This window comes from Cygnus atratus, chromosome 2 (genome assembly GCF_013377495.2).
Source record: "Cygnus atratus isolate AKBS03 ecotype Queensland, Australia chromosome 2, CAtr_DNAZoo_HiC_assembly, whole genome shotgun sequence".
NCBI classification, from domain to species: Eukaryota; Metazoa; Chordata; class Aves; order Anseriformes; family Anatidae; genus Cygnus; species Cygnus atratus.
This window is the reverse complement of record NC_066363.1, coordinates 15,202,736-15,227,612: the sequence shown is the minus strand read 5'-3', so window position 1 is coordinate 15,227,612 and position 24,877 is coordinate 15,202,736. Positions and strand designations below refer to the sequence as shown.

Here is a 24,877-nt window from a genome sequence, read left to right as displayed (position 1 = left end):
CCGCTCCTATACTCTGGTATTTTCTTTCCATTCCCTTCTACTTCACATTCTTATGTCCTGTCAAATTTCTTCTTTGCTACAGAAGATCCCTCACTGCCAACCAGTGTGCTCCTGTGGTGCACGTGCTCTGCAGGAGCGACTCTGAATGCCACAGACCAGCGAGCACAGGTTGTCAGCTTGCCCCGGGGGGATTCAGGACAGTTTTGAGCCAAGTACAGTGGCAAGCCTCATCTCAGAAGCTGCATGTAGCACTGTCCCAGCAAGCGCGCTTTTACACTGTAAGCACATCAACAAGTGATATATATTAAAACAGGAGTTTCAGTTCTTGAAGAAAATTTTTACTGCTAAATAAACAGAACATAAAGTTCCTGTGCTCATTTTCTGTTTTCATTTTTACTGGTAACCTGACTGTAGCACTTGTGCATTAAGCCTGTCACGTGGTGAACTATTTCCAAACCTCTGCAAAATTTTTTGCCTCGCTGACATGGGTAATACTGTACCAGCCCTGGCAGCCAGCTCCGTGCCCACCACGACAGAAATGAAATGGCTGCAGCTATCTCAGTCTGCCACCTTTCCAGCCCACTTCAGGCAGCTATTTCTGAGGACTTCAGGAGGAATTTATTTCACCTTACAGTAGTTATCTAAAAGTCAGGGAGGTGCTCTGAGCTAGTTATCCCTTGGTAGTCTGGGGAGAGAGATAGAGGCACCTATAAAGAATGATTTAGCCTGTTGATCAGCCTTAGGATGGAAAGTATTTTTGCTGGAAGTATTTCCCCTCCCATAAATCAGAAGAGAAGCCCAAGTATCCAGGTTAGAGGAGACACCTAGCTTTTAGGAGTGTAAATTAATGAGATGAAGGATACTCTCTGCATTTTGTCACTATTTTACTCATAATCATTTCTAAGTAGCACTTGCTTGTCACTCTGGCTCATGCCTTGCACTTCCAGCTGCATGGCCACTCTGCAGCAAATATACTGTTTATTTCCTACACACATGCTAACACTGCTTTCTGCTACATGTTCCCTCCACACAGTAATTAATATTGTGCAGCACTTCTTTTGCCAGCAAGAAGCTTCTTTTGTAGATTGTTCTTTCACAACTGTTTCTTTTTAGACAGCATTAGTAAGCTCAGTTTTGAATTGCCAGAGGAAGAGGGAAAATTGCAAAAGATTGCAGCATTGGGAAAGGCAAACAGCAAAGTTTTAGACGCTAGCAATGACCTGCAAATCTTCTGGAATTTAAATTGGAGATGAAGTTATCAGTGTGGATGAGAAAGGTGTAATGCCAGGGAACAAAGATGAATTTAGCTCATAATTTTGGCTTCTGGCCCTTACTTTCATGTGTACACAGTGCAGCTAGTAGACACCTGTGCTGGGGACTTGAAACTTGGCTGGTAGTTGCATCCGCATGGTGTAAAATGGCATATTAGGGCTTTGATCTAATGCTGTGACCTAATCTTGCAGGAAGGACGACTCTGGCTCCGACACTCATGCTCTGAGTGAGCTTAGTGATTTTTGTGGGTGAACACACAGCAAGTTTGGAGAGTTCAAAAGTGAGGGTAGCTGCTCTTGTGGCCAGAGCCAACAAAGGCAGACACTTGGCAAATACAACCAATTCCTGCCTCTCTTATCTTTGACATGCTGCCACAGCTTTACAAACACCTTTCAAAGGAAACGTGCTGCAGTCAGGCCAAAGTAGCTGCATGCCCTTCCACTGGTTTTGGCTCACTAGGGTGCTGAAGGGCTTGGGCACGTAAGCACGGAGAATGCCGGGCGTTCCCAGAGGAGCACGTACTTAGTGCGCATTAAAGGCAGCTGAAGCCAGGAGCCAGCCAGCAGAGCACATGTCCCTGCTGTTTGCAGCCTGCAAAATGCAAGGAAACACTCCCGGTGCACATGTGGGAGCTCTTCTCGATGAGAGAGGACTCCAGGATCCGTCTTGCAGATAGCAGCTATGGAGATGTTTGAAGTCTGATTTACTGCAAATTGGCCGTTTGTTGTTGGGCTGTTGCGTGTGATCAGAATGGGTCATCCCTGCCAAGGGACTTGAATACCGTTCTGTCAAACAGCATCTAAGCTCTTCCCTAAGTGGAAACAATTGCTTCTCCTCTCTTTGCAGGCTCCTCTGCAAGTTCCTTAGGTGCCACTGACACAGTTCATGGATCAAGTATGCCAGTAATGCTAATATTAAAGAAATAACTAGAGAGAAATATAGGAATAGACTTTTTTTTTCCACCACAGTAAAATGTCAACTTCCACTACAAAGAAATATGCAATAATGTTACCATCTGTGTCACTTTATTCAGGCCAGATCCACATTACAGATAGAACAGCGTTCCCATGCTGAAACACTGCATCATTATTAGCAATTACCAACATAGCTCCATTATTAGCAATGGGATGTCTACAGCCAGTTCGCATCGTCTGCGCTGCTTTTATTTATTTTGGAGAAACAATGAACATAAAATGTCTCTGCTGGACTCTGACATGGTGTGCACAAAGGCAGATGTCTGTTGCAATCTAGGGGGTGGACAGGGAGGAGGTGACGGAGGGAACTGCTCAGCCACTGAAAGTTACTTTCATCAGCGTTTCCTTTGGCAAAGCCTGCTCAGAAAATGTGAGGGGAAAAGGGGAGGGTGCTGAGAAAGGGGGAGGAAGGGTGAGATGAAAAAAGCTAAAGATGAAAAGTTTTTTTTTTTTTTACTTTTTTTACTTTTTTTAAAATTATTTTAACCGTAGTAAATTCAGAAGTTTTTTTTTTTTTTTTTTTTTTTACTCCTGTTTTTACAGATAATTGCTAATTATTTGAGAGAAGGGCATTTTTTTTCTGCAGATAACTATCTCTTATGCCCTAAAACCCTGTAGAGTTAGGCTGAAATAGCCTTTAACACGTACTTTAAAAAAACAACTAAGAACCAGCAGATAGCGAATGATCTATTTAACACCTGGGAAAAGTAGATATACTGCAAGAAAATATTAACCTCTGTTCAAAACCAGATGATTCAAGAACATATTTTTAAAGTGCCTTTTGATTTAGACACCAAATCAGTTTTCTGGTTACTGGGTCAGGATGCTTAATGGCTGCATCAAACACAGGGCGATGCACGAGTGAAGTCCTCAGCTCAATGACAAGGGTATGAGATCTGCTCGAATGTCTGAGCGCACAGTTGTGACTGCTTCTCTTCAGAATTTGCCAAGAATGCGCATTAAAAGAGGCTGCAGGGTAAAAAACTACAGCTGCCTGACAGACAGGCAGCAGCCTCATTTTACACAACTCTTGTCTGTACTCCACTGAAATAAAAACAACAGGCTGATTCATAACTTCCAAATTATCCATGCAAGAAGAGTGGATTTTTCCCTGCTATAATGAGAGTGTAGGAGCCTCCATCCTCGATGCTGAGCTGCAATCTGCCCCCTCACTGTAGCCGCTCCAGACCATACACACTAAAACAGGCTTTAACAACTCACTTATTAAGAGCTTTTTCATTGCGTGCGCTTGATCCAGCCCTTAGCAGAAAGCCTATTTTTGATCCTTTTCTCCAGACCTTAGTCTTGGGCCTGGATACTCTGGGTGGGGTTGCTGACACTGGCTGCATCCACAATCTCGTGCTCTTGCCATGGACTCAGGGAGATGCACAGCAGCAGCTCCCCAGGACTGTGGGCAAGCTCTTGGACATCTGCAACCTTCATGAGCTTTGGGCAAAGGTTACCTCCCTCTGGACCAAAGCTGGCAGTTTTGGCCCTGCATCCTGCCTGCCCCAAGCCCTGATGCTAGATAGCTCATCCTTGGGCTCTTTAAAAAGGCATTTTCTGGGTTTAGCTGAGACGGTGGAACAAGGCCCACTCAGGCAGGGACAGGCTTGTGGCCTTACCCCTCAGCTCTCCTCCTGGGATGGCCAGGAGGTACTTGACATTTTCATGTGTTTTAAAATTGAAAAACAAGAGGACTTTTTTTTTTTTTAATTAAAAACATGAAATCTAAGGTTTTAATATGAATAAGGAGAGCTAGTGAGAAACTAGTACTGACTTGGGCAAAAAGGCTGGGATATGACATGAAATAAAGGGTCTTAAGCATCCTAATTCAGAATGAAAAGGTCTTCTTTTGTTTTTATGGAAGCACTTCGTTTATATGGATTACTTCATTTTAGCCTTTGTACATATAAAATGCAATTCCTTTGAGTAGGAAGTTGGATGAGATGATTTCCTGAGGTCCCTTCCAACCCAAATGATCCTATGATGGAATGAAGCAAATTAATTACAACTCAGTGAAATTATATTTTCATCTAAGAATCAAAGAAAAATAATCAAATAAAAAAGATGTTTCAACATTTTCTCATCAAAAATCGAAAGAAATTCAAGCCAAAAATTGAAATGAATGCTGCCACTTCTCTTTCTGGGGGAAGAGAACTGGACGGTTTGAATTTAAGCCATTACATGGCAATTGGCTTTGGAGCCAAAGGACTTTGCCTGTTTATATATTACATGTTTACAATAATGCTTCCTAATAGGATTTAAACTACTTCTTCCCATGGAAAAAAAAATATTGTTAAATGTTTTCAACTAGTAGTAAGCTGTGTTGCATTTTTCAGTGCTGTTCCCACACAAGCAGAACCCACCAGCCATCTAAGATACAGTTTCACTGTTTTTGGGACTGAATTTGTCTGGAAAATTCTTCAGTACTCTTCTGGCAAGAACTATGTAAGATCATGCTTTACTAGACAGAATTTTTCTCTCCAAGTTCCTTAGTGTAGATACAGCAAAAAAGGTGTTCCTTGGGATACAATAAATGAGCATGTGCATGGGTACATGTGCAGATGTGTGAGATTTCTCCAGCACATACAGCTGAGGCCACGGGAGTGACAATTCTTTTATAATCCCATTTTCACGTGCTTGGAGCTTTCTGAGCTGTATTATTTTGTCACGGAGGTTTACATGTGGCCCCTAGCTCAAAGGCGATATTTTTTCTGAGGTTTCATGAAATCTATTAATCCATTTCTGAGCTCCAGAGGGTAAAGAAGTGCTTTTCCTGACTCCTAGATTCTTGTAGCCCTGTTATGGCATTGATTTTTACACAGAATTCTCTGCAGAGTTTAATAGCAATCAGCAGCCTGATGTGCCTTAATGACTTCCTCTGTGCATTCAAAAAATGGATAAACTTGACAAGTTGAAACCTTCCAAGGGGCCAGTGCTCACCGAGTAATAGCTCCCAGGTCAGTTTGGGATTATTATTTTAGAGTTATAACAGAATAAAGGCATTAAGATTTCCTTGACTTCATAAAAATGTTTTGAAAATTAGTTTTGTCCTCAGAACAGCCCCTGAGTTTAGAACTATATGGCTGCTTCTCAGCTGGTGCACATCAGAGCAGCCCCACTGCAGTTAACGTAACTGCAGCAGGAAAGGATCCAGCCCGTGAGGGAAATACAAAGCCATCAGTCACAACTTTATTGTCTTCACCTGAAACATGCCAACGTAAAAATGGCATAGTTAGGGTGATGATGGGACCCTTAATATTTGCTGTTTTGCACATTTTGTGTGTGTATAATACTTGAAAAAGAGCAATCACCTGAAAACATAAGCTTGTGCAATGCATAAAAGAAAATGGAATAAGAAAGTGTTTTTTTTTTTCTTTTTTTTTTTTTTTCTGTCAGTCCACTTAGTTACTATCTCCGGTACACTTGCCAGGTAAGAGCAGTGGGAAAGTGCAAGAACCCTGCAGCAGCCAGTATGAGCTTTGCCCAAAATATGCCAGTAATTTACAGATCTGTGCCTTCCTTAGCCAAAAGTCATGTCCTTGTGCTTATTGGCCTTTATTTTTATTTTTTTCTCCTCATCTCTGTAAATTCATTTTGAAGTCAAACAAAAATTTTACTTCCATAATTGTAGGATGCCTAATATTATTACATATATATATACTCAGAGATAAGGGTGGTAGACTAAGTGGGATTTTTTTTTTTTTCCTAGGATGAATTCTGTTTTCTGTAAGTTTTGGTCATGCAGTGAGAGGTGAAGAAACATAGACAAGCAGTGAAATCAATGGAAGTTAATATTTTATTTTCCTTTTGATTATTTATTTTTTTTCTAAAAATCTATCACTTGAGTGATAGAAGATTCAGGGCTGTGGCTGAGGAAAGAAGCAGCATCAGAAAGCTGGGACTGTAACAAGAACACAGCATTGCCAGCTCTCATGATTTTTATCACCAGTGTCATGAAATTTGATGGCAGGTTTTAAAGCATCAGCTGCTTATATCATGGTATTGGCAAATTTCTCATTTAAGATGAAGGAATTTTCTGGCTATTATTATCACGGGGAAAATCACCAAAAATATACTAAAATAAAAAAGAAATCCTCAGTCTTTTTTGAGATTCAAGGAGTTTTATAAAGTTTCACAATAGTTTGAGACCTGACATGATATCCAAAACTTGGAGAGGATGATATTAAGAAAGAAAACCACTGTGTTTTAGTCAGGAGAGTAAATCACCCACAGAGAGGAGATGGGGAAGGACTAGGCATCGGGGGATCAAGCAAATCACAAAGCAGCCCTAATTGTTCTGAAAACAGGTTAGGAAAACGGGTAGAACCTGCACCATACTCCATGAATTAAATGTGCAAGAGAAAATGGGGTATTTTTTGTATTTCATTATTGCTCTAGCAGTACAAATGCATTTGAAAACTCATGGGCCTCTTTGCTCCCCTACGTGCACTGTGTGCTAGAAAGAAAATAACGTCCAAAGTCAGAAAAGGTTTACAAGATATACTGGCACCAGAAAAATGTTCTTCAAAAAAGGGTTTTCTGGAGCCTAAAATCATTTTATTCAGTTCAAGTGAGAACCCAGTCTCACACAGGTGGGGAGAAATTTTGCTGCTGACTTAAAGAAGGCCAGAATTTTATCCTATGTGCAAGGGAGAAGTCTCCCCTGCTGCAGACAGAGCAGGCCCCAAATCTTTCTGTCATCTGCTTCCACCCAATAACAGCTTTATAGAAGTAAGTTAAGAATGAATAACTTAAAAGCTGCCCAAGGCGGCTCTAAAGTGCTGCTTTCCCTCGCTGCACATGAGAAGACAGCCATTAGCGCTGCTGCTGTGTGGTTCACGGCTCCTCGGGGGCCGCCGCGCTTTCAGAATGGCCTGGTTTCGTACTGGCAATATGCACACACTGGAAATTGCTTGCATTTGGATGCTATTTGGTGTTCAGTTTTGAGTTAGTGCTGTGTCTGTTATAGATTCTTCTCATCACGGATAATATGTCTCTTGTGAGCACGAGTCCTATTCTTCATTTTTGTTTGGATAACACTTCTCTCTGAAAGTCGATAGATTGCCACATGCATTTTTATACAGCAGTATATTGTTTAAAAAAAATAAATTAACAGCTAGAAGATTAAGAAATGCAAAACAATGGCAAATAACTATTACACTGCACTACACTTCCACCCAGAAGTCTCTAGGGACTTCACAAACATCAATAAATGTACCCTCAATATATTTGAAAACATGAGAAAGAGGACTTTGGTCTATATTCTACCTTCTTTTAAGAAGTTCCTACCCATTCTCCACAAGTATTGAGGTCTGATCTTGCTGAATGGCAGAACTTTGACTTCACTCTAAGTTAATACAGTTTGAGCTACAATGCTGGTCTTCTGAAAATTTCTAGGGTGCTGTTAAAGTGTACAGTCAGCTCTCGCTCAGCTGACATAAATCTCTGTAGATCCACTAACTTCAGTGGAGTGTTCTTTGGACAAATTAAGATTGTGGACCATGAAAACAAGCTTCCTTTCCTTAGATATATAAATTTAAATAATCTGAAATCTTTCAGATGAGAAATAGCCGAAGCTGAGATGTGGCAAGGAAGGATATATTTTCCTTTCTATGCTGAGCATATGGGGACATGCAAAAGTTACCCGGTGATCAAATGTTTATTTTCAGAGCACTCAGAATTTGATTTCAGAGCATCAGCTGAGCTGTGGTTACACCTATGAATGTGTTTTCAGTTTGCAGCCTTGGGGGTGGGGGGAGGAATAACTAAAAAAGGGATAAACTACATTGCACGTCATATGGAATATCACGCGGTGAGAGTGTGCATATGGATGATTTCCATGGAGTGAGCGAGGTGCTTGAAGGTCACACCACAGTAATTTATCTAGCTGCCTAGTGAGGCAAGTTAAAAAAAAACCTTCCTGGAAAGAATAAGTTACAGTACGCAGAGGAACTGCTTAGCTTAGACACTTAGCCTGACATAGCGTTCAAAGAGTAAAAGCTGGGAAAAAATCTACTTGTCGGTAAGTACCCCAATAAGTACATATAAATATGTACGTATATATATATATTGCAATCCAAAACTTGCAAGCAGCAGGGGAATCTTATTAAATTTGCTCACAAAATTAGCTATTACAGTACACAAAAATCTCTGCAAGAGTTATGTACCAGTCTATACACTGTTTTTACAGCCACTTTAGCTATACCAGTTTAGAAACCATTATGGATAAAGCAGTACAGCCCCTGCTACAAACTGCTGACACTAGTAAGGTTTATTTCTGCAAATGTACTGACATAAGGCATCTTTATACTAGAATAAACGTATCCCCCTGTGTGTGCTGAATTGTTTTAACTATACACAAACAAATCCCTAATTGAAGTCATTAAACCAGTACAAAAATCAGTGCATGAAGACTAGGCTTTAGAAGACAAAGATTCAAGTCTCAAGGAGCACACAAGTATTGTTAATAAAATATACATATATATATGTAAAAACTTAGAAAGTAAAAATGTATTAGGCAACAGGGGTACGCTGATTGCCTGGGAAATTTGAGACTGGCTCTTGGTAGTAAGTTTAAGTTTAGTTTGGGGGAGAGCTATTTGTGTGGGAAAGGCTGAAGAGCACTGGTTTCTTGAATAATGACATGCTATGATGGGAAGAACGAGAAGCAATTTGGGCACTATTAGCTACACTGTTCAAGAGTAATAAGGAACTTGAAAATGATGTCAGAGAGATGAGATAAAGAAGACTATTATACTGTCTGAAGGCCATCATCTACTATAGCTGTGGAGCATAAATGAAAATGGAAACCAGTAAGGAACATAATACGATATGTTTGTGGTATTTTATGTTTGAGATGCTAGCAGGTGCAAGACTATTGGGCATCAGCGGAACAGTCTTCACTTGCTCCCCAGCTCCCTGTGGTCCTGCATCTGTTGTATACACCTACATTATATAGTACATATGCTATGTATAAAAAACAAAACAAAAGAAACAAACAAAAAGATTTTTGAAATGCAATAGAATGATGTTAGACTATATAGAGTGGTTAAAATATGTACCTGCTTTAACTGTTTGCCATCTGAAATACACAGAGATGAACCTAAATTTTCTGCTATAAATATATGTAAGGAAGTTTTGGATTTGAGCCCAAATAGGAATATACAAATAGATAAAGTTTATAGAATTGTGACACAAGTCTCAGGGGTTTTGTGGGAATGTCAAAAAAAACAAACAAACAACAACAAAAAAAAAAACGCTCAGCGATCAGAACATATGCTTTCCATGCTAAAACATCTTATGCCTCTGTCTCCAAAACAGATTATGGAGATGGCTATGAAACAGAAGAAAAAAAAAAAGAAAAAGAAAAAGAAAGCTTTTATTTAAGAGCCACCTTTGCATATTTTTCCAGACTTAACTAAAGCTACTCAAATGGAGCAACAGACTAGCATTTCCTATAAGAAGGGTTTTTAGCATGGGAGATGTAAGCCTCCCATTTTGCATCTGGCAAAGTTGAGTGATCGCTATGGAAATAGGCAGCACAGTCTACATTTCTGCATGGTGATCAAGCTAAAGCTTTTCTAAATTGCTGATCTGCTTCCCTTGTTACAGATGAATACATCAGACGAGAGTCGGCAGAAGTTGCCTGGCTTAATGACAGATTGGCACAAGATTCTACACTGAGACAAACTTCAATTCTTACCAATGCACTTAGCAATTTGTCCCAAACCTTCACTTTTATGAGCTCAGATTCTGGAGCACAAATTATAAGTTACATATGGTGATTTATGAATTGAGGGGACAATAAAGATAGAAGCTGAGTTTTCTACTGTACAGTAAATTTCTCTGCAAGCACCTGAAATCCATTGTTACAAAAGTGACTACTAATTTGTATAGTGCCACAAATGTATGTCCTAGCTTTCAAGCACTGCTAGCCCTGCACAAGTGAGTCTGTTGTTTTAATTGACTTCGGTGGGACTGTTTATGTGAACATGATGAGGAAAAATCTGGAATTTGGCTGAGGGAGCATTTCTCAAAGCTTGAGGCAGAACAATCACGTGCGTGTGAACAGACCTCTCAATTTTCCCTAGGTGCCTAGCTTCCAATTGAAGAAGGAGTATATTAAAAAAAAAAAAAAAAAAGAATATCTGTATCTTCTTTTCCCATATGAAAAGCAGTGGGGAGCAGCCCCAGTGTAGGGCTGAGCTCTGTGGGCAGTGTGGGTGCTCCCAGCTGCAGTGGGGTGCTTCAACCGCCCTCCCGCCCCACAGCCCTGATGGGCTGTGTCTGCACATGGGGGCAGCCCACAGGGCAAATGTGCAGTGGAGCTCGAGCTGGTGGGAACGTAAGGAAGGGATTGTCCCAGGCTCCCATTCAGTGTGAGACATATGTATTTAGGGGAGGCATGGGGCCACTGCAGCTCCACATCAGCGTGGAAGGCAGCAGACAAGTGCCCCTGTTTCTCCTGTACAACAGCTGGTTATTGTACTTCTGGGATGTGCATAGTTTCCTCTGGAAGAAATCACCACGTCAAGTGGGTGTCTCTTCCATATATGCATATATTTTCTCAATGGTCCTTTTGAGCCATCTAAATTCTTCATTTTATAGCATTACGTAAAATACTTGTAATGTTATTAACATGCAAGATAAGTCTAAATAAGGACAATCATTTTCTGTTTAAATGTATTATGATCACACAGTTCACAACCAGCTTTGTGGCTCACAGTTTCCAAGTACCTTATGTGTGAGAAATGATCAGAAATTTTATTTTTTGAGGTTACAATTTTAAAAACCTTTGATATTGCCCATGAAAATCAATTTCCTCTGTGGAAGTTTAGGACTTGGGAAGGGGGGTTATTCTCACATTTTTGTGAATTCGTACAGAAAAAAGAAAATGACCTGTGCTCCCAGAAAGTTGGCAGGTGACTTATTAAACCACTCTCAAATCTCCTTCAGGAAGTTCATTAAAACTCTATTTGGAAATGGCCAGGTGCTTGCTTCCCACAACGCAAGAGGGAAATCTGTCACCCTGTTTAAAAAATTGTTTGGTTACTTGGGATAAAGAAATAATCATTATACCAAACTGTGTGGTTTTGTGATGGAAAACTGTGGCTTGGTGAGAAAAGTGCCAAGGTCAATGCAATGAAAGACCCACAGTGAACTCAGACCTGATTTCAGAAGTCAGTGGTGGATGGAGGCCAGGAGAACAAAATCTTTTCTGTGGTTCACTTTGAAAACACTTTTAAGATTCGGGATAAAAATAACTCTTTAGATTGAGAGTTTTTAGCTTGAAAGAAAATATCTTTAGAAAAGTTTTTTATATATTTTATGAGGATTGCTAATGCTGACAAAATTACCCTGTTTGACAGTGGATCCTGACCTAAATATTACGGCCAAGTCAACTAACAGGAAAATAGTAGGGCTAAGCCTTTTTCATTCTTTATACTGCCAAACCACTGCCTCTTGCAATCAGGATTGATTACAAACACCCAATTAAGAGGCATTTGGAACATGATCTGAACACTAATCCTGTCTCCTTTTCTCTTTATACCTAATTATCAGCCTTAAGATGGGTATTAGCGCTTTAATTAGTAGATTTACTTTAGGAACTTCTAATAAACTAACAAATCTATACTATATGTATAAATGTATGTATGTATGCACAATCTTAAGAGATGTGCACGTAACATATACGTCTGTATCCAAGTTGTTCTGTATGACACATAAGTCTAGACATATACATGTGAGTGCATGTGTATCCTGTTTTCAGACATAATTTCATTCTTTGGAAATACTACAAAAGAAAATAATTGAATTTGGTTTTACATCAGCTCTCTCTATATCATAATTATCAATGTTATAGCTTGTAATAAACTATAATTAAGAAACTAATTTTCAGCAACACGTAGATTTTTGTTTTAATTAGATTAGCACGGGGGAGGGGAGTGAAGATGAGAGTGGGGTGGGGTTGACTGGAAGCATGTTGAGTGTTTCATGGTGTTAATGCCAATGATTCTGGGTTTCAGTTTAGAAAGGACTCAGTCCTCTGTTCTGAATTTGTTTCTGTGTCTGCAGAAAGGCTGAAGGATGAGGCTCATGGGAATCCATATCTGACCCTTAGATTTTTTCCTGTCTGAAGGGCATCTGGTTGTAGCACATCAAGATAGAGTTTTCCCCAGAGTTCACTTAACTGTCCGGATTAATATAAACACCTGCATAAAACTGTTGTTATAATTGCACTGTGCTACATACAGGGACCCAAATCAAGGCTCTACAGTGCCAGGCATGTACCCATGTCCACCGAGTGCAAAAACAGGCTCTGCATCCAGCTTCTCCATCCCTAACACATACAAACAGAGATGTCTAGCTATGACCAGGTAGTTTGGACGTGGTTCCCCTAAAAACTTTTCCTGAGAAAACTCAAACCCAAGCCACCACTCTAAAAGAAAGAATTGTTAGCCAGGTTAACGATAGAGACTCACAAGAGCTAGCTGCTTAGATAAACAACAAAAGAATCTATTTATTATACTGTGTAATCAGAAAAACAATTTAATTTCCAACTTCTTTCAACTCCTATTTGGTATCAAAGGCACAATAAAATAGCAGAACTATTTTTAGATACTTGTGTCTGATACATGTATGGAAATACACACTGAATCCTGTAGCAAAGACCAAATACTATGATTCAGAACCTTTAAGTTAAGGAAAAGTATTATCCATGTGCACACACGTGTAAGCAATAACATACTCTGACTCTACTGCAACAGGTTTTATTTGCTTCCCTGATCCTGAGCACGCTCTAGCCTAACTCTTTTCCTTGGCACCATTTACCACAGCCTTCCAGAGAGTATCACATAGTGGTGGTCACCAACAGCTCACTACCTGAGAAAGCCTTTCATGTATGTACTTTAAATGAAATAGAGAAATGCTCTAGGACTGCACCCAGAAACATGAGATATTATATGTCCCTCAAGTCCACTGCAGCAACTCTCACCCTAAACTCCACCAGAAATGCTTTTTTTCTTGTTGTGGGGACCAGAATGAAGGATGAGCACCTCCATCCCCTCAGTAATCCCAAATAATCTCTTAGTAGCCCCAAGCAGCTAGGTGTTCCTATTGAAGGAGAGGTTTCTGATACAGAAAAGGGTCTGGAGAAGCCACCCCTTCGGCCCTGGTGCAGCCTTTCCAGCAGGTGAGTGCTGAGCTCCACATCCCTCTCATGGCAACATCGAGCCTGGCTTCGACAGGGAGGCAGGCATATGCCAGCCTCCTGTGGTGAGGTGCTTGGTGGGGTGGCTCAAGGTATGTGGGATGGGTGATTTAGCTCATTCAAATCAAAAGACACACATGGACATGGGCATTACTCCAGCTGCCCTCAGCAGATGATGAGGGGACATTCACACCTTTCTTAAGTACCTTGTCCTGAGGCAAATGGCTAAAAGTCCAGCCCTGATGCCCAGAGGAGCAGGGCCAGGCTGTTAAAGTTGTATTTCTGGTTGAAAGCTCAGAGGCCTTAACTCATTCAGGCTTCTCTACTGTGCTCAACCATGGTCAAATATTGTTCCTGTCTCTCACAGGCCCAAAGTAATCTGCTCCTTTGCTGTCTCTGCTGCTTAGCTGGTGTTGTCAGCTCACTGCAGTCACCTCACTGCCTACCAAGCTCAACAGCAGCTGAGGAGAACAAATTGGGAAACTCTGATTGTCATTTGACATCAGCATGACTGATGCAGTTATAAAAGTCTTACAGAGCCAGTGTTCCACCTTTCTTCACAGCCAGAAAGAAGAATGGGATACAGCTCTGCGAAAGTGGAAGACAAAATTCCCACTGCTTTCAACGATAACAAGACAGTGTGGGGTCCAGACCTTGCATTACTCCTGAGATGACCTTTGAACAGTTTTTGGGAGCAATTCAGGGCTGGAAAGCCCTGAGCCAAGCTCCAGGCACAGCTCCAGGCAGTCAGAAAGCAGCTATAACGTGTGCAGCCCTTAGTAGTTCAAAGGATCCTTCTGACACTTGAGGCTTGACGGCAGCCCAGCTGTGCCCTTCGCGCACAGGTCTCGTAGGACATCGCTGCATTGCCACAGCAGCTCAGTGCCACCTGGGGCTCAAACTGCCTCTGCACAAGAGAAATACAAACCATGAAGTCTGCAGAAAGCAGCCTTCGCCGTGTGGAGGAATGGGAACCAGGATTTAGACAAAAGTAAATGAAAGCTTAAACTTTGCAGAAACTAAAGAAAGGCTGAGCCATGGCTTGCCTTGCTCCTGTTTATTTTACCAGCCTCAGTTTGTTATGCCTACAGATTTACAGCATAAATCCATTGACATTATTTAGAAATACAAAAGATGGATGAATTTCTAACATCATTAAGGGCTACAGAAGTTCTGCGGGGCTACAGTTGCACTCAGTATGTCTGGCTAGCCATGCTTTTTTCCAGACTCAAGGGTCTGGAGGAACTGCTTTCTTCTATATAAACAAACATAGGTATTTTTTTGCTCTGCATTTTATAACTGACGGCAATTTCTATACAGCCCTAATCTCATTGGTGTAACTAATCCTTGGTAAACACAATATAAAGAATAATTACCTATGACATCTCTCCTATGACTGAAATGTTCCCAAAATGGGCCAAATTTTCCACCCAAATTGATTTGACAGCATTGTGTATATACTCTATAATTGTCGCGTAAGGATGATATTTATTCTATACATCTATAAATGATGGCCAATAAAACAATTGTGCTGTGTGGTATGTCTATGAAAACCTTGTAAAACAATACAGTCAAGTCTGGCAACAAAGTCAATAATTTGTCAGTAAGAAAACCACTTTTGGGCTTTCTCTACACAGCCCTCCACCTTTCTTAAGCCCTTTTCTTCTAAAGCTTCACATTCATTTTCTTAATGTTTTTAACCTAGTGTCTGTGAAATTTTTATTGCTCCCTAGATAATGACATCTGATCTGAATGTAACCACACACCTCTTTGCTCAGCAACATTTGTCACAAACCATTATAAATTATCATGCTGATAGTGTGCATTGCTGGGAAACCGGAAAAGTTTCATAAATTCAAAGTACTGTATCAGTGACATTCTTGTTTATTTTCTAGGTATAAAGTTTTACTGGATTCAAGATGGCTACATTTACACAGTAGGATACTTCAGCAACACGAGACTTGTACAGCTTGCACTGAGTGCTGAAAAGCATTTACCACATGCAACAAACATTGCAGCATTTTAACTAATATGTCGCCATATGTTTTGTCTCTTCTATTGATTTTTACCGTGTTCCTGACTAAAACAAATGCATGGATGTTATCGGAGCTTGCTTGAAAAAAGGCAAAACAGCAAACAGAAACTGGTTTTCCCTTAAAGTAAACCATAATTTCTGTTTCTTTGCCTCCTGAAGAGGAGGCATAACATTCATTAAAGTTAAAAGTTAAAAAGAGACTGTGTATTTTTTCATTATGTATTAATATTCTTGATAACAATCTGTGGTTGACATGATTGTATGCTTCCTGTTGAGACCCAGTATTTCCATTATGCTGTTTCAGTAGTTCTGACTAGAAGATTTTTTGTTAGATGAACATAGCTTGTGTGAACATATTTTTAATAATTTGCATATCTTTATTCTTCAAAACTGTGAAAGTTGAGTCCTTTGGACTGTCTCCAGAAAAACAGGATTTTTCACCATGTTTGCTTGAAACAACTCAAATGATCATCAGAAAATCATACATATATGAATTTTATTAGGAGTCATTTGAGAAATACTTATCCACTAAAGCACAGCATAGTAAGTAGGTAAATCAAGGACACATTTTTAAAATGAATCCCAGACCCTAACATACAAAGAGACTCACTGCAAACAGCTTCAGTACATCTAACACTTAGATTTGCTTCTTTTGATTCTCCTCAGAGAATCAACCTTTCACCAGTTTTACATTTCAATATGCCTAGCCCTCTATATACAGTGATATTTACAAAAGTTAGGCAAGGCCTCCTGATTTTCTTGTTGACACTACAGAAGAAGATGGTAACCTTTCCAAAGTCATACTGTTTCCCCCCTTGGGCTCAGGGGTTCTTCTTATTAAAGTTATTTCCAACTCTAACCAAGGTATGAGATGCAATGAACAGCATTATAAAGAGGATTTTGGGAGCTGGGCCAGAAAGCTAATCTTCTCTTCTAGTCCACTTTAATTGTATGGGGCATTTTTTGTTCCCAGACATGAATTCCCCTATCTCTCATTTTCTATCTGCATTTCATATTTAAGTGCTTATTAATTTCCAGTGATAAACCTTTCAATAAGCTAGTGTGTAACCTAAATTGCACATTTCTAGATTGCACACTGAGTTGATAATAAATGAAGAATATTAGGAAACCAAAATGTACTTAGCTGCAAAACCAAAAAATCTTGTGATAGGTTTTATTGCATTATTCTCCATTTGTACGCAATATTTGGTATGAGGAATGTGAATTTTGTAAGTAGACAGTGAAATTTGAAACCACAGAGCTTGTTGACAAATTTCTGTTGCTGAAATCATTTTCTATTATTCTGGTCCTAAGGTTCTTGGCACAAACACAATCCCTCTCAAGTTAAAAAGAGCAATTTTAAATATAAGTGAAGTAGCAGCTGAGTAATTTATCATACCCTAGAAGATTAGCATTTCAGCATAGACCAAATGACGGTAAAGTCATCACCATCACATACTGCAAAGACAATGCAAACAACCCTGTTTAGAGACTTCCTTCCACCCACTACCATCTCATTACTGCACTGGGCCCCCTTTCAGAGGAAGAAATAATGCAAGGGGGAGAGTGGACAATGAATATTGAGAAGGGAGCGATGAAGGGAGGGAGTCAATCTCTTCCCTGGACCCAGTTCAGCTCAATCTGGCACTGTTTAGCACAACACTATGCCACAAAGATTACTTGTTCCTTAAATAATTGTATGCTGTACACCACTTTACTGCTGTCAAAGACCATGTTGGTTTTATAGCATTGGAAAAACATGTATTCTAGCAAGGAACAAAAAGGGGCTGACACTGAAATATGTTTGATTTAATTTCCTAATCTCTGTCTAAAAGACAAAGAGAGAGAGACACACGCAGACATTTTTAAGCATTAGCACTGTCCCACAGAAAGAAAGTAAATCTGTATCAAGAAGGCATGGGGAAGTGAATCATTGCCTGAGTACAGCAAATTAAAAATTAAAGAACGGGAAGTGAGCGTGTGAACATATGGTGTGAATATGAGCCGCAGCTCCAACACCACAATAAAAATTCATTTTAACAAAGAGTCAGTTTAGTTTTATGAGCACAGGGTTTTCCTGCATTATCACTTGACTGTGGTACTGAAATGCTGATATATAAGAGATTATAAAAAACAACAACAAAGCAGCTAAGCACCACCACACTGCATCATTAAAGAACTTCATTTTAAGAGAAATCAATAATTATGATCTAAGTAATCTATTTATTAAACATTATGAACAAAGGCTTGCATGATAAAAATTAAGTGCTTGAGTACAGTCCCTCTCTAAGTCCAACACTCTAACCTCACAGTCTGTTACTACCACTCCTGATGATGCTAAGCACCACTGTACAGTACCAGAGCCTGTAAAATACTGAATACGCACATGAAATGTCAAGCACCAATGGCAACTGAGTTTAATCTCTCTCTGACATGCAGAGAAAATCTTAGCTGGTAGCATTAATAAACAATGAGTCTCGCAGTTATCAGAAGGGGATTGAAAACCCATGATACTCAAATTTTTAAACAGTGAGTCATTAAAATATTTTCTTCATGAAATAAGTAGGCTGAATTTAGAGGGTGTATTAAAGAGGGGAGTGATCTGACCATGTGTTGTCTTGTGCAAACTATGTGGTTTCCAGTCAAAGACCTGGGGAAAAGTGGAGAACAGTGTTCTGGGAGGCTCTTACTCCCCTTCCCACTCTTGGAAATAGATGGTCAGTGGGAATACAAGCACAGAGGAGCACAGGAGCCTTGTTTTTTCCCCTTCCTCCTCTCAGAGCACTACAGAAGAGCAGGAGGAGGGAAAAGAAGAGCTACTGGCTATAAATCAGCAGCAAGGGGAGAAAAGGGGAGAAAGAGGGAAATACATCTATGGACCTGCAGTCCACTGCATCTTAATGGGTGAGAGTAAATTCCAGACTAATTCTGCCTTAAGCAGAGCTGGCAAATTACAAGGTGCCCGTTTCTGCCACAGGCTGCCAGTAGCCGTGGGGACGCAAAACGACATAGAACCGCTCTTTAACACTTCAGAGCCTCGTTCAAAAAAAAAAAAAAAAAAAAAGCAAGCAGGAAAACGAACGGTGCTTGGCGTGGCAAAAAGCGCAACCCGCGACCTCAACATCCTGCCTCTCCCCACCCCGGGGAGGCCGAAATCCAACCCATATCCGTATCCCCCGGAGCAAAAGTTGCCGAGCCTCCCTTCAGCCTCCCCTCGCCCCACGGAGGAGGCTCCGCAGGGAGGCTCCGGCAGCAGGGAGGCTGCAGCCGGCGGCGGGGCAAGCCCCGTGGAGCCTCTTGGAGGCCGGAGGAGCCCCTTGGAAGTCGGGGGAGCCCCGTGGAGGCCGGGGGAGGCCGGAGTTGCCCCTCGAAGGCCGGCAGGTGGCGCCGTGGCGCTCCGGAGCGCGGCGCCCGCACTTACTTGCAGTCGCGGTCCTCCAGGTCGAAGTGGGGGTTGAAGTTGATCATGATCCTCTGGTAGGGCTCCGGGGCCTGGATCAGCCACTCGCACTTCTGGCTGGGGTGGTAGGACTGGGGGTAGCCCGGAGAGGTGAGGTACCCGGGGTTTAATATTTTGATGGTGTCGCCGCATTTGTCTGCAGTGGGAATGAAACAGATTTGGCTTTTTTTGTGGTTGCCCCCCGGCAATCACCCGGCACGGCAGCCTTCTTCAAGCAAACTTTTACCACACGCTTACGGGAAGGCTGCATTTTCTGAAGGACAAGGGCCTGACACTGCTTGCCCACCCGTAAACCCACCGGCAGAACCCACCAGCAAGGAGCAGAAGATCCCCCACTCCTCAACTTCTAAAAGCTCCCCTGAGGAAACACCGCCCCATACAGCGTTCAATCCTTGCCTCCTCGCAGCAGTGCTAGTGCTGCCTCAGAAGGGTGTCAGAGCCTCAATTATCCCCCCAACTATAATCTGCTTAAGTATGAAGTTTTAAGGGAAGCTGGGGGTGGGGAAGCTAAAAGGCTGCCATTTGACCCCCTGTCCGGCTCCGTGAGAAGCCTGGTCTGTGTCACTGACCACTGGGATTGTCTTGGTGGATCCCTGCTCGCTTGCAGCAGACCCTCCCGTTGTTTTATCAGTCCATAAATCTAGGCAGTTCGAAACTATCTGTGCTCTTCAAACCCAGGCTAGCAGAGAACAAAGTGGTTTTAGTGAAGCAGAAATCATCCACTATTTATTCCTTCAAGGAAGTTTGTTCATGCTTGGAGACTGCATCAAAGTAATGGAGCAGAACAACATCCTTTCCTCTTCCCTCTGTTCCTCCCTCCCTCCCCCCAACAACAACAAAGGTTTATTTCTAATAACAAAATAGTTGCCAAAGTTTTCAAAATCACTGAGTGTAACTCTGACATGTGGCATGCTGCACCTTGGTCCTTTGGCCAGTGTTGTCAAGGTTGCATTTTAAGGCTTGTGTGAAAAATATAAGGAGGCAAGAAACCCAATCTATGTGGTTGCTTGCTTCACTGTCCAGTGCAGATTTGTGTTTTCACTTCTTTACTACTATGGTTTTCTACATACAAATCTTTGGGGAGGAAAAACTTTCCCCACACACTATTTGTTTACTTTTGAGCAATAAATATGACAGTAAATTACAGAGAGGAAGACTGTCTGCACTCATAAGTGAGCCTATACATCACTACATCCCCAAAATGATACATAGGGACTGCAATGCTATATCTAATACCCTCCCTGTGAAAGCAAAATGGCATTCTTTGCTCTCAGCATGAATTTATAAATGTAAGGGATTTTATTGTAGGAAAACCAGGTCAAATGGAAATGAATGAAGAAGTATACATCAAAAATGCATAAACCTACACACTTTATAGATATTATTTGCTGTAAATTAAGAGGGAAGGAGATGATACGTACTCAGCTGTGTGGTCCATAATCAGATATTGCTAAGCATGTTGCTGGGAATGGCTATCTTATTATTTATTTCTGCTTTGCCTTTGCAAAACAGACTGTTTTCCTGTGACCAAAACAAAAGGCGCTGCAGCTCAAAGCTCAAAAGCTGTCACTGCTGATCTTGCTAATCCGCTGTCTGGGGCTCTCAGGGAATCTTGCCTTTTCCTCCCTGTGTAAGCACACTCGGAAAGTGATCCTGTCTCATTAAGCCCACTCCAGCCCTGCAAACAACATGGCAGAGTCTGGCATCTGTTAAATGCCTGAAATAAAGCAGTGCTGCTTCTAGTCACTTGACAGAGTCACTTCAGAGGACACTGAGGTGGACTCGCTACCACCAGCGCTCCTTAATCTGCGACTTCTGGGAAAGTGACAGTGTAATAAGATAATGCGGTCTGCTAGACTCCCTGGCTCTGTGCAATCTCTCTCACACTTGATTAAGAAGAGCAGTTTCTAATGACTTTGGACCATTAGCTCTAAATAAGGTTAATGAATTAATTTAGCAGACACTAGTGCTGGACGTAGGTGAAGGTGGCATCAGTGGGTCTGGGAGGTTACGGAGGAGGCTGATGGCCTTGATGACACCAGCAGGGCCACCACATTAACTGCTCATACTGGAGGCTTCTGCCCAGCACCCTGCCCCACTCCCCATCTTCTAAAGGGAAGAAATGAGCAACAGGAGCGCAGGATGCCCCCTCTCACTCCTCATAGGGTGCAGGGCTTGGGGCACTCCTGGCTGATGTACGACCAGGGGGTGGCTGCCCGTGCCCCCCACCTGCCTGGGGTGAGTGAAGCGCTCCCGGAGCATCCCCGTGCCTGGCTTGGCGCACGCCTCTGATGCCTTCGCTCCTGTGCCACGGCACTGGGGGAGGCAGCTCGTCCTGATTAAATTAAGCAGCCTCCTCAAAACATATTGGGAAAGAGATTAACTTCCATCATAAAACACGCAATTTTAATACTCTCTCTTACATGACACTCCACTTGTGGTCTCTTATTAAAACAATATACCAGCCTAAGTGGAGGGTGCTCTCTTCTTTTAATTACTTTGATTGAAAACCCAGTCAGGCAAAAGTAAATATTTGATAATTAGTTAATAATAATTGCACAGCATCTGCCGGGAAAGGAAAACTCACACAAACTGTTTCGTGTGCGAGACCTAAACATCAAGCAGTCCTACAATTAGACCGTCTTTAAAAATGCATCATGCAGTAAAAGATTCACGGTGCCCGGGCATTGTGCGGGCAAGGAGGAGCGCGGTGCTTTTAATTAGTTGTATTTTCGAGGGCTGCCTGATAGTAAACTAAGCTACATCGGTCATGTGTTACGGGATTTCTCTCTGAAAGGAGAGTCTTGAGCCTTCACAGAGAGGCTCAGCTTCTCTCTTGGCACCGTGCAAGTTGCACGTAAACTGCAGACTTCGCAAAGGGGTAGGCGAGAGGGCTCTCTGAGGGCTGCCCGCAGGTATACATACACCTAGTAACATGCACGGTACTCTGAAATACTACGTTTTGGAAAAAAAAAGAAAGGGGGAAGAAAGAGCCTTCCTTTCTAAATGCTCATTATCTCTCAGATATCGGAGGCGAGACTTATTTAATTGCCTATGGGAGGAACCACTATGAAGGTAATTGGCTGTCCTGAGCCTGCGAGAACGAGCACCCTGCTTGATAAAACGACCCCAAAGAGCGGAAAATAAAGTCGACGACCGTGCCCGGCCGGGGGGCACCGGGGCTCGGACTCCGCCGGTTCGGTCCTCGGGCACAAAGTTCCCTGCTACCGGGCGCGGGTCGGGGCCGGCCCTGGGACCGCCGGGCCCCGTCGCCAGCCCTCGGTTCCCCAGGCTGAGACCCGACATCCCCCCCCGTGGCACTTACCGCTTCGCAGAGCCCTGGCGAGGGTGAAGGTGAGGGCTGCGCAGTGCAGGAGAAGTCCCCAATCCATTTTCCCTTCCGAGAGCAGGGAGAGGATGAATGATAATAACAATAACAATAAAAAAAAAAAAAAGCCCTCCACACACAACTCTTCCTAGGTCTTAAATCCTTCGGCCGGAGCGAGGAGCAGAAAGCACGGTCCGCAAGAGCAGTCCCCGGGGCAGAGGGAGGCTGGCTTCTCTTTCCGTGCCTCAAGTCGCCCGCATCCTGTCATTCAGCTCCGGCTCCCTCTCCCTTTCCCCACACTTGTTCCTTCTCCAGGCGCCGCTGCCCCTGCCATTCCCAGCGAGACTACAAAGCCAAATGAAAGCGAGGGGAAAAAAAAAAAAAAAAAAAGGAAAAAAAAAAACACACAAACAAGACAGACAAAAATCCCGGCGGCTGCTGCTGGCACCTCGGGGCGGGCTCCGGGGAGTGCTCTGCGGAGGGGAGAGAAGGAGAGGAGAGCGGCGGTGAGCGGGGACGGGCGCCGGAGTTTGGCAAAGTGCGGCCCCCCCGCCTGCCCCGCTCCCCGCTGCGGCGCCGCCGCGGCTCCCCAGGGGTCGGCGGTGCCCGGTGGTGCCCGGAGGTGCCCGGTGGTGCCCGGGGGCTGGGTCTGGGGCCGGCCCCGCACTCACCTGCCCCGGTGGGGAGCGAGCGGGCGGGCGCGGCGCTGCCGCGGGGAGTCCCGGCCGGCCGGGGAAGGGGGAAGCGGCCGGGCGGCTCCTGCTCGCAGCCTGAGGAAGAGGAGCGCAACTCAGCGGCAATAAGAGAGGCCGAGGAGCCGCCGACTCCCAAGCCCCAGTCCCCTCCCCCTCCCCGCCCTCCTCCTCCTCCTCCTCCTCCTTCTCCTCCTCAGCCCCCCAAGACATCGGCAGCGCGGAAGAGCCGCCGAACAAACAGGGCACAGCCCCAGCCCTGGCACCCAGCCGAAGCGGGGGGCGCGGAGGGGATAAAGGGGGGGGAGAGGAGCGGCCTCCCCGCCCCGGCAGGTAGCGCCGAGCCGGCCGGGGGCACCCACCTGCGCCCCGTTGGCTCCTGCGTGGCTCCTCGCAGCCGTGCCGAGCCGTGCCCCTCCGCACACCTCCCCTCACCTCCCCTCTCTGCACTCCCCTCCGTGGCGCGCCGTCCCTCACCCCCTGCCTTCTTTCTCCCCCCCCAGACCCACGCGTGTCCCCCCCGAGCCCCCGCTGTCCCCCCGTGGGGCACCGCCATGCCCTGCCATGCCGCGGGGTGCTGGCTGTGCTGGTGGGGCTGAGCTGTGGGGATGCCTCCCCTGGGGGGAGCCCCGGGTCGTGGGCTCACCCGGACCCACCTGCATCTCCGGGGTGGGACCTTCCCGCACTCCCTGCCTCCCAACCTCCTTCCCATCCCCGTTGTCGCCCAGCCTGTCCATCTCCCCCAGGAGCTGAGGAGTGGCCGGGGTCCCCCTGCTCCCCAGGGAGGCTACGTAGCATGAAATCTCCATCAGGGAGGTCTTGTCTTCTGAGCAATCCCTCCAAGCCGGCACCAGCGAGCTCTGAATCCCGCTGCTTTGCCTGCTTGGTCTGGTGCTCACCAGCAATGGGGCCTGTCCCTCCCGTGCCCCATTGCCCTGCCTTACAGGCTGCCCCTGCACCCCGGGAGTTATTACTTAGCTGAGCCTGACCGCTTCTTTTATGTGGAACGCTTTGAGCTCCCGCTGCGTGGAGGCAATCCAGTCACTGGGGTAGGAGATAGATGAAGAGCTTGAGGGCTGAAAACTGAAACACGGTGTTAAATGGTCCCCAAAGATGGGTCTACACTAGGAAAATGACCTGTGGCCAGCAGTGGATGTCAGCCACTCTCATCTCCCACAGCAGAGTCTGAAAACAATTGTTACTGGTGCACAGCCGAGGAAAACTGTTAACGCTTCGTCAGGAAAAGGGCCTGTTAGAGGACCTGCTCTGCAAGGAGGATTTCTGAAGGATGCAGAGGGAAAAAAGCCGGGCTTTGCTGGGGCAGGGTCACCCCCCCCAGTGCAGCCACAGCAGTAAGTCTCTGTCTGCTCTGAAGATGTAACCATGTTTGAAATAATTTTCAAACATAGCTGTAAGTCTGCAGCCACACAGATTAACTACAAATGTGTTACATCTGTGTTCAGAAATCGTACGCAGATTCAGCCTCCTCCATCCCTTTGTCTCCTGCCCCAAGTCTAAGCCTTCCACACTCACTCTCCCTCGCTGCCCTTTTGAAGCCCCCGACTTTAAGGTCAGCTGAAGTCTGGAGATTAAGTCTGTAGGAAATCTGTCTGCTGCTTTCATACTGCACGCTCTCTCATCACTACTTTCTGAATTTTTGCCAGCCACTCCCGCTCTCCTCTGTGATTGCAGTTCTGCAATACCATGCACTAAAGCAGAGTTTGATCCTGTTACATTCTCTGCACACTTCATCCTCTCCTTCCTCAACCTCCAACCTTGCTCGTGGCCATGCCCACATCCATGCCCATGTCTGTGCCCATGTCCATGTGTCCATGCCTCCAGACAGGCCGTGGTCCTTGCCTGGAAACCAGGCAGGCTGGAGGTAGTCAGATTGACTTACT

General features: G+C 43.9%; 1 protein-coding gene across 1 annotated transcript in view; it reads right to left on the bottom strand.

Annotated features, from left to right (window-relative positions):
• Positions 1–23,107, bottom strand: part of NRP1 (neuropilin 1) — a 111,889-nt gene extending 88,782 nt beyond the window's left edge. The window contains 3 exon segments of the mRNA XM_035545500.2: positions 18,918–19,092; positions 22,282–22,757; positions 22,956–23,107. Of these exon segments, the coding sequence (XP_035401393.1) occupies positions 18,918–19,092; positions 22,282–22,348 (242 nt within the window). The 5' untranslated portion in view covers positions 22,349–22,757; positions 22,956–23,107.
• Between the last annotated feature and the right edge of the window lie 1,770 nt (positions 23,108–24,877).